Genomic DNA, 10,952 nt, shown 5'->3' with positions numbered 1-10,952 from the left:
CACTAACCGTGGTTCACTCAGCGCCCTATAATATACGGCTCTGGGTTCACTCCTACATACTGTCAGCTGGTTTGAGCGACGTAAAAACGAAGGCAGCAACGGCTGTTGGCCGATTCCACAGAATTTTCTAAGCGGTATTCATACATTATTAAAAAAAGTGTGCCGCAGGAGAGTAAAAAGTAAGTCAATAATCATGACTGCAGAGTAAGAGGTAAAAAATTCTTCTGTTGGCTTGCTCATTTCTTGCAGATTTTATACTTCAACTCGAGAACCACATTTTATGAGTCAACATTTAGGGGTGGGGGGGGGGGGGGGGGGGGGTGGGGGGGGAGGTATTTCCCCCCCCCCACCCACCCACAATATTTTTTCAAGACTGCCCTTTTGTACACAAGTGCCTTTTTTCCACCAGCGTCCTCCCCCATTGTTGTAAAGAGTGCCCTTTATTTTTTCAATAAGTGTCCATTTTTTTTACCAGCGGCCTTTTACGAGTGCTCTTTTTGGAATTTCGCGCGAACGTCAGCAATTGTGCCGCCCGGAAAAGCGCCACCTATTGTCCGATAGTGTCCATGACCGTCCAGTTTGAACAGCGGTACAGCGCCCCCATAATAAGATGGTACCAGCCCTCCCCCTCTTTCTTTATTTGACGGAGGCCAAGGGACAGGAGAAAAAAACACCTGTCTACATTTCAGCACGGATGTGCGAGTGACCTTTTCACGAACTTTTCAACCCCCCCCCAAAAAAAACCCCAATAAAATATAAATGCCCATACTACGCCACTGTAGTGAGTGGATCCTGGCACTGCATTACTTGACAAAAGTATTTGACGCGTAACTAATCTACATTTTATTAAAATCTGCGACTCCATAGATTGTGTACATGAGTCTCCAGTCTGCGGTCTGTGTTTAATTTAAAAATGAAAACTGATGAACAGGTTTCCATGCCAACTTTGCAATACAGATGCAGAGCAGCTTTTGCTGATAGGAAGAATTGTGTTGACGTGGCAGTCAGTCTTAGCTCCACACATTTTGTTAGACGTGAGAGTTGTTAGTTTAATGAAGAATTATTTCCTAATTTCTGTGGATGATGAAATTCTAAATTTCAGTATTTATTTTTCATGACCTGACTGTCAGGTTGCTCAAGACCAAAACAACAACCTAAATATGACTGCCATATTGACAGTGGAACAATAATGACAATAACATCATGTCACTCTTACTATAAATTAGAGTGATCAGTCTCGAAATTATATAGTAACTGGCACACTCAGGAAAGACTTCATATTGTTGAATGATTGGATGCAGACAGAAACACAGCTCAATCCTGCTCACAAGTGAAGTAGTTAGAGCTCCTGCAGATTGAGTTACCATTGCAGACTGCCTGCAAGGATTTACTCATAATGGATCTGGAGATGCCAAGCATTCTGTTTGGAGGATGGCTTGCTCTGATGGTTGCTGTTTTCAACACTGATGCTATCTGCTTGAGCTGCCCGCAAGGATGGACATACCATAATCATTCTTGTTACATCACGTTTATTAAAGACAAAGTCCCGTGGATTGAGGCTTACAAGACATGTGAAAGTCTCAAGGCTCAGCTGCTGGTAGTTAACTCCAAGGCAGAGAGCGACTTTGTAGGAGAAATAATGCAGCAAGCATTTCCTGGATACACTTTAAATGGCAGACGGCTCTGGCTGGGCTGTAAGGAGATACATGGGAGGCGAGCGTGCTCTGATGATAACCAACAGCAGCTTGCAATGATCAACAATGAACAGACATGCGTAGCCCTGAGTCCCTTTACTTCAGAATCTTTTGAATTTCCTTGCTCAAAGGAGACTCGATTTATGTGTGAGAAACAACTACATAACCTGTATGGTCCTATTCGTTGCCAAGCTGTGAGCAAGCAAGATGCTGACCTTACGACCACACCCTACTGCCTACTGGGCCACGCCTACATGGTCACCAAGATGAAGCACCCGATACAATGCTGCATGGCCTGCTACAAGGATCCCAACTGCCACTCCTTCAACCTGTCAGGGAAGATGTGCCATCTCAACAATGTCACCATCTCCCAGGTTGATGCTGACAAGTTTGTGACAATCGTGGAGAGCTGTGCGAACTACAGACTTGACTGACCCCAGCAGTAAGAACTTAACACATTTGAGCCTTTTGAATATAGATGACGTTTTATAACCAAACAAATCCGGGATAGGATCTGTCCATCAATAATAAATCATAAAATAGCAACTGAAAAGGTTTTTAGAATTTTCTATCAGGAACAAGATTGTAAACGTATTCATTCTACCCAACCCTAAGTTGTAGCAAGGTCATGCAGAATACGGGAGTGTGGATGCCATTGCAATTTTATAATAGATTCCAGTGAAAATGACAAAGCACTCCAACAATAGACTTTTATTCACGAATAGGCCACATTAAATTGAAACCGAGGTAAATTCTTCGTTTCTGGAACTTGCGAGTAGAAATTAAAGTAATGAAATAAAAGTTCATTATAAATTATAGGTTTTCCCGGCCAAGTTAGCAGATTTGGCGGCCAATTTGGCAACCAATCACCCAGTTTCGCACGAATTTTAATGCACTTTGAGATCAACATTTAATTACCTAAAAACACCAACCAATTTCCCATTAGAAGCATGCGATTGCACATTTCAATCATGCCATTTCAAAATAGGGCATTCAAATTAAAATTGCACAAACGAGCATTCAAATTCGCCTGAGCTCCAAGCTGTGTAAGTTTGGTCATTCGAATTCACCATTAAGCAAGCATATGTGAAAAGTAAGCAAAGTAATTCGAAATAGGTCCTTGTTGTTCCGTTGTTTGTTAGAATAAGGTGGAGTGTTATTGTTACAATTTGGAAATATAGATATAAAAACCTGTCTCCCACAAGACTCTGCCACTACTCTGATCACCATGCAAACTGTTAGATTGAAGCACTAGAAATATCAATATGCCAGGTCATGGGCGTTACATGAGAATTTCAAACGTAGACCGTGGTCATCATCGAAGTTTTCGATGGCAATGCCCAAGACTATCTTGAACGCGTGCAGACAATCTTGGCATAAACAGATCTACTGCTGCAGGTCAATTGTAGCCACGTATGTGAGACCTGGCAGACGGGCAATCCTGCCAAGAGGAGGGGCCAGAAACAAAAAAATGGACCACGACGTGAAGCAGAATTAATCAAAAGGTGAAAGAAATGAAAAGCCTCGCAACGTATACCTTCGTTGACTTTCATTTTGAATGCAAAAATTGCTAAATAGAATGCGCGGAAATGAAAACGAAAACAAGACTCTCATGCAAATAACCCTAAACCAAACCGACTGCTAAATTGAATGATCACTTAAACCGAATGACATAACTTCAATTTAGGATGTGTAAAACATGAAAATGTAAGGTATAAAAACGAATTTGAACGCCTGAAATCTAATACGAACCACGGGAATGATGACAGCAGGGCGCTACTTCGCTTCAAATTGGCCACTATCAAGATGAATTCGAAAGATATTTTTGCAAAAGTGGCCGGGAAAACCTATAATACCAGTCTGCTCTGATGAATAATTAAAAATTTGAGATTCAACATACCCGAATGTTTTAAGCCACTTGTTAAAAAAAAGAAATTGAAAGTGAGGCTTGGAACGCATTCCAATCATAAACTAGTCTGGCACCATCCCATTCAACAGTTTGTAATTGAAAAAATAGATTCAGGGAACACGATCGAAATAATATAGGTAAACTAGACATACGTATGACACGCATTGCTGAAACATGTAGTGTGCATGTGACATTGAAGAGACGCATGCGTTGTTGTCCTTATGCTCAGTGGGCGGGGCCTACTTCGATCGGTCTATTACACTTATTCCAGCTACGGTTGTTTGTGTTGCAAGAGAGAATCTAGGCAATATTCGTGACAGACTACAATATTTGTGGCGTGGTCAATTCTGGCTAATTCCATGCTTGAATTCAAGAACCACATTTACGAGCCAATACTTGTGTAGAATCTTGCTTATATTTGCACTGCCTGTTCACCCAGCCAGTCATTGGCCGTGTCACGAACACAGCCCTGTTTGACCTCAGTTTCTTGTCCCGAGGTCGCGCACGCGTGGCCCGAAAGCGTACGCGAGGTTTTACGAGATTTATGCGAGACTACAGAAAAACACGAAAAGTGCCTGGATACATGCACTGTTTGGCCAAGATGACTAAATATGTGAAAAGTTGAAATCGTGTGCTTTATTTTGATACCAAAAATAACTGCTTTTGACAAACATAAAGTGTTGTTACGGCCTGTCGAACAAAATCATATTTTTTATCAACAAAAGCGAGGGCCGATAGTTCTTAAGTGTACATTCGATTCTTAAAAAAGGCCAAAAGACACGGCAAGATTCATTAGATAGAGGAAAGTATACGCTTCATTTTCATGTGAAACACGTGCAGGAGACTTCTAATGTTTGGTCCAAATCGCCGGTTGAAAAATGAAGACATTTGCGAGATTTCATGATTTGCAATCACATGCACGCGTTAACGAACGTAAGTACGCCGACGTACATGTACGTTGGCCTGAAAACATTGTGAATAGCATGTGCGAACGTGCAATCCAGTGGGCGTATGGGGTCACAATCCAGTGGGCGTATGGGGTCACAAGGTCACACCGTGTTTGGGTTCCTCGCTCTATGCATTACAATGGCGACGATCTTTTCGAGTTGTGAAAAATGGAAGTTGTTGGAAACATTAGGTGTACATCGAATTCTTAGAATATTAACGACATCACGTTCACGAAATTTTTTGTAGATGAAGGTTCATGCTTTCCTTTGATTACCTCAACATTTAGGAGACTTTCGTCGTTGTCGAGAAAAACTCGGATATTTCATGACCTAATTTTTAGTCGATTTGTCCGTGAAATAATATCGTCAAAATGCATGGAAATCCTTTTTTTGAGAAAAAAAATACCTTGATGGATGTATGAAGTCTTTAACTACCTAAAACAACTTTGTTTGTTTGGATCGGTTGTGGTTTGCCATGAAAATTGCGAATTTTCTGAAACCCTTTTTACGGCCATCTTTCGCTGGCCTCGCGTTGCTGTCAGTTGTGTGGGCGAGAAAATAGAGCAGCTACGCGTGACAAGGCAGCTGACTGTAGCTACGGTTGCAAGACCTACAATTGACAAAAGGAGAGCCAGTTTGATTTGAAGCGTTACTGATATACTTTTTATTAAATTCTGTAACTCATCAGGTTCAGAACATTTACAGGAGTATCCAGTCTCTAGTCCATTCTATTGCCCGAAAATCATGAAGCTATCATAAACTGTTATTCATAAATATACCTAAGACAGTTTACGCATTCCTATTGGTCGAGAGCCCGTCACGTGGTCGGTCTTAAACGGATGATAAAGACATGGCTAGCTGGTCTTAAACACTTTTCCAGTGTCACATGAAATTTGGACTTCTAAAAATTCAGTGCCTCTTACCGTTTTATTGGTTGAACGTTCACAATCCTCACGTAGGCATGCGCAACACTACCAGCGAGTCAGTATTTCATAGTCCTAAATTCTCAACGCACCGCCCAAGGTGCATTCTGCGCGACATCGCGCAGTACGCGCGACGCGCGCGCCAATCTTCATAAAAGATGTGTTTACATCTTATTCGCGAGCTGGACACTCCATTATTTAGCCAGAGGGGTGTTTAAAAAAAAACATGAAGTGAACTTGTTGAACAAAATCAGGTTTTTTTTTACCGAAATGTTTTGATTTTTCTGACCGAAAAGGTATTTATGAATGGGAATAAATATGTGCTTGGTAGGTATTAATCACTCTGTTTAAGACCGCTTGGAGTCTGAGTGCCGATAATTACCGTCTCCATCGGCTCGGGTAATTATCGGCACCAAAACCACCAAAGCAAACATTTATTCCCTTATGAATAGGTTTCTACGCCAACTTTGCCAAACAGATGCAAAACATTATTTGCTGATGGGAAGAATTGTGTTGATGCATCATTCAGTGTTAGCTTCATCATGTATAAGACATCAGTGAATCTCCTCCGCACTTAACCAACAGCAGCTAGCAATGCTCAACAGTCAATAGAAATGCACAGTCGCAAATGGTTTCACAAATCAGAATATATGGAAAATGTGATTGTTTAAGTGGATTTGTATGTGAGAAACGAGAAGTGAACAGTTCAGTTCGCTGTCATGCCGTGACCACATGTCTGCTAGGCCACGCCTACATGGTCACCCAGATCAAGCACCCGATACAATGCTGCATGGCCTGCTACAAGGATCCCAACTGCCGCTCCTTCAACTTGTCAGGGAAGATGTGCCATCTCAACAATGTCACCATCTCCCAGGTTGATGCTGACAAGTTTGTGGCTACCTTGGAGAGCTGTGCGAACTACAGACTTGACTGACTCTGAACAACTAGAAATTGACAATCTATTGCATTAACAAAGACATCTGCTTTATTTTGGTGAGGATGCGGTTTGTTTGTTTGTTAGAGTATATCGTGATGTCAGCTATTGAAATTGAATTTCGAAACCATAGTATATTCCAGTGTGCTAGATTAGGTCTATTTCCCGTTCTTAGCAAGGATTTAATTGTTAAAACTGGTAACCGAAATTCCCATTGTGGTCGGTCTATCTACAATGAGTTGGATAGCTAGTTTAAGAAATTTCATTGCATGCTAACCATGGCACAAGGGTCGAGGTCGGGCTATCACTACTCTGAAGAGTGGGCCTCCTTTTTAACTTCTGTGGACAGTGAACCTTCCACCAGGGACTCCTAGCGTCCTCCACACAATGGGTGGATTTAAGTACTGCAGTTCACTGGACCAGCAGAAAACCATCGACTGAATTTCATTCATTTGTAGCGAACTACATCAATTTTGTTTAACGTTTGAGTGTGAAATTAATGTTGTAAATATAAATTGGTGGACAATTGAATTTCGTTGGATGAATAGTTTTTAACTGCACACATTTTGTTATTTTTTAGTGTGAGCGTAAAGCAATGTGTAAATAAGACATGTTGAAATCAATCATTTGAAAAATGACTTAGCAAGAAAGAACACGTGCTCGATTTTTCAGAATATTATTATTATTTGCTGTATAAATTTTAAGATTTAAATTTAGCAATTTAGAAAGAAGTGAAGTTAATATAGAAACAGAAGAGTTTGTGAGTTTAGAAAGAATTGAAGTTGGAAAAACAAAAGAGTTTGCAATTTAGAAAGAATGAATTTAATAAAGAGAGAAGAGTTTGTGATTTAGAAAGAAGTGAATTTAATATAGAAACAGAAAGTTTTGTGAGTTTAGACAGAATTGAAGTTGGAAAAACACAAGAGTTTGCAATTTAAAAAGAAGTGAATATTAACAGAAACAGGAAAGTTGTTTGTATCTAGAAAGAAGTGAAATTAATACAAAACCAGAAGACTTGTAATTTGGAATAAAATAAAATAAATATAGAGACAGCTATAAAGTAGTGTTGAAATTTAAGAAAATGGATTTGGAGATTTTATAATTTGATAAGCGAGTTGTGCGATTTTAGGTTAGATTAAGATTATGGAAAAATTGAGGAATTAGAGATGTGACGAATTAAAAATTACATATTTAACGCATTGAAGAATTAGAGATTTGAAAAAGTGACGGATAAGATATTTGACAATTTGAAGGATTGGAAGAATTAGGAATAAATTAGTTGAGATTTTTCAGAGTGTAACTCTAGATTGCAAATAATTGACTGGAGTATACGTGCATCTGTAAAAATCGAATAAGTGCAATCATTGAAATAACTATCTCTTGATGTCATAGCCATTCAATAATTTTTAACTGGCTCTTTTGGTATTTTGATCCATGACCGATGAGCGATTCTTGTAAATGTTGTAACAAGCCGAGCAGGCCGGGGCGTGGCGTGGTGCTACTCATTAAAAGAACAATCACAGAAAACAGACGGTGAGCAAGACAGAATTCAGGGGCGCCTCCCAGATTTTAGTTTGGTAATACACACAATAACGATGTACAAAGATAAACCAAGAGTAAATAAATAAAAGCAGATACATGTACATATAATATTGGGTGACACTTACAAATTATAAGACTAGTGCAGGCGCGAGGCTGGAGGAGAGCACACAGCAAACAGATAAAAAAAGATGGAGAAAGAATGACCAACGCCCAATTCGGGCGATTCACAATGCAGTGCGCCACCAAGAGTTTGCAACGGAGAGTCCGTTTTTCAAGTTTACGGTCGATAAAACATGGCCCATTTGAATGAGTGTCGGTAGACAACTTGAGCTAATATGTCATAGATTGGGGCATAGTGTTCTGCCGCCTTAACAGAAAAACACCATACTGATAACAAGAAAAGAAATGGGCAAACAGATCCTCGAATCATACAAACTAGGCAAACTCTTGGTGGCGCACTGCATTGTGAATCGCCCGAATTGCGCGCACCGGTCTTATATACCCGTAAGGTGCACCCGACCAGACAGGTATCAAAGGAATTTAACATTATGTTTGGAGCGTAACCGCTGCGTTGCACGTGGCGAACTGTCTTTGCTTCTATTTTATTGACCAATTGGATATCCAATTTACAATTTGTATCGTGAATTTGTATATTTGGTGAACTATATTCGACATATTAGCCGGAATACATTTTTAGAACACTATTCTTTTTGACCTCGTCTTTGTTTATCCTCGTGTCTTTGTGCATGGCATGTTCAACCACTTTCAAAACTGTCCGTATAGGAAAAATGAAATTGGAAGTTTTTCAAAAAAACAAACAACAACAAACAACATTACTGTCCACGTTCACTGATGAGATATCCACCTATATTGATAGAAAAAAGTCCAGCCAAGTTGTTTGCTTAATACTACAGTGTGTCATAAATTAATTCTTAGACCGGGATTTCAAAAACCTCAAAAGCTATTCATATAACCTATATTTATCCTTTATGACTATAAACTGACATTGTGTTTTCTCACTGACGCTCACGGTTTTCCACGGTGTAACTCTGGCGTCTTTTTTTGCAACAAAGGTGGCAACACACTCCTACTTTCTCAGTGATAGCCTTCCTAAAGTTTGTATTCATAACGAAATAGATGACAAAGTTACAGAGGCCGCTGGACAGGTGGAGCCAATACAAGAAGAACACCAGATTGGACGGGGAGCGCTGACCGGCTGCCAAGTATCCTAGTCCTACTGCCACGTTCGGCACCCAGCAGATGTAAAACGCCAGTGCCACGGCCCGGACCAGACGGAACATTTTCACCTCCCGTCTTGAAAGCCGTGGCTGCAGAGAATCGCTCTCTGATGATGGTGGTGATGACGGTGGTGACGATGGTGATGATGATGGTGACATCACCATGGCTAGCATCGATTCTCGGTGCTGGGCATTCTGTGACAGAGTCCGATGCACAATGACTGACGTGATGCCGATGATTAGCAAACTTGGGAAGAAGAAAACCAAAAGTCCAGCCAGTGTGTAGAAGAAACGATCACCGTATGCCGGAGTGCAGACCCAGGCATCTTGTGTAAATTGATAATGTGACTGCACCAAGATGAAACCCGCATAAAATGTTACAGGAAGCGCCCAGCAGACAGTTATGGTGCTGATCACAGTATTTCGCTTTGTCACAAGATGGACATATTTGAAGGGATGGGCAACGGCGATGTATCGTTCGATACTCAGCATTATCAACGACAGAGAGGAGGCTAGGGTGAAAACTGCCTCAAAGTAAGCGGTGATTTTGCAGGCGGCGTTCCCATAGGGCCAGACGTGAGTCACCGAGGGGTAAACAGCCGAGGCGGCAACCAGTCCAACGCCAAAGTCGGCTACCGCTAACGACGTCAGGAGGTAACCGTGAGAGTTCCTTAGTGATGGTGTGGACAGTAGTGTCACTAAGATTCCCAGATTTCCCGCCAAAGAAACGACCGCAATAAAACAGACTATAGACACCTGAGAAATGCAGAGGGCACTTGTGCAAGATTCGGAAACATTCCATTGTGAATAAGTGTTCTCCATGTTGGAATACTAGCGAACAAGACGCTATCCCGTGGTTGTTCTTATTCATGTGAGCGTATCGCGCGCACCCCTCGTATTTCAACGTTTTCCGAGCAAGGACAGATCCATGTCCTTTGCAGGGTGTGCATAAAATGTTTACGACTTTTATGACTGCATCGCCATAAAATTTCAGAGTTGAAAGGACAGCAATTCGGCTGCGGTCACCAACGTACCATTCAACTTGGTGCATGTCCCGCCACAGATTGAGATATTTATAACGTATATAGTACACTATACTCCAGTGAAGTAGAGACCAGGGTAGCATGGGGTTATATACCCACACGACACCCAAACGAATGAGGATGGCAACGAGCCCAAACCCACCCTCAGCAATACTTTTCAATCCGAAGACCAAGTCATTTGCTAATATTTAAAGCTACCCTCTTTCCGTTGCGCGTAATAGATCAAGGGCAGGTTGTTGTCATTGTTTGTTAACATGTAACGTTTTCCATTTTTAATTTGTGCAGTGACATCGATACCTCACAATCTGTTAATATAAACATTTATATAAGCACAGAAAGCAAAATACAAACAAGCAAATAAACAAACTTAGAAACAGGCAATGAAAAAATAAATAAATAAAAATCTAAAAAGAAAATATCTCTTTTACAGTACAAATCATTCGTAAGTGAACATACGTGGCACCTTTTTGGAGAGGGAAAGAAAATTTGTAATGAAAATGTGGAATGAAAATTGACCCTATTTCTTACTGGCCTCGCTTGTATATCAATAGATATTTACATATTTAAAAGCTGTTTTAGACCAGCACAAAACAAAATCTGCAGCAGACACATGTAGGACAACCCGCATAATGGTCCGTTTTGTGCAGAAATTCAATGTCATTTTTCCGAGTTGCGTGATTGAATTTATTGCAAAATAGAGCAGTAGTCAAGTAGGCCTACAC

The 10,952-nt window shown here is 40.7% G+C and overlaps 1 protein-coding gene across 1 annotated transcript; it reads right to left on the bottom strand.

Moving 5' to 3' along the window:
• Window positions 1–8,723: 8,723 nt before the first annotated feature.
• LOC119742131 (RYamide receptor-like) lies at window positions 8,724–10,090 on the bottom strand. Its single transcript, XM_038218163.1, has one exon. It carries the CDS (start codon window positions 10,007–10,009, stop codon window positions 8,966–8,968), a length of 1,044 nt encoding a protein of 347 aa, XP_038074091.1. The 5' UTR covers window positions 10,010–10,090; the 3' UTR covers window positions 8,724–8,965.
• Window positions 10,091–10,952: the final 862 nt, after the last annotated feature.

The sequence above is a fragment of the Patiria miniata genome, unplaced genomic scaffold (assembly GCF_015706575.1).
Source record: "Patiria miniata isolate m_02_andy unplaced genomic scaffold, ASM1570657v1 HiC_scaffold_5, whole genome shotgun sequence".
Classification (NCBI taxonomy): domain Eukaryota; kingdom Metazoa; phylum Echinodermata; class Asteroidea; order Valvatida; family Asterinidae; genus Patiria; species Patiria miniata.
This window is presented reverse-complemented; position numbering and strand designations above follow the sequence as displayed.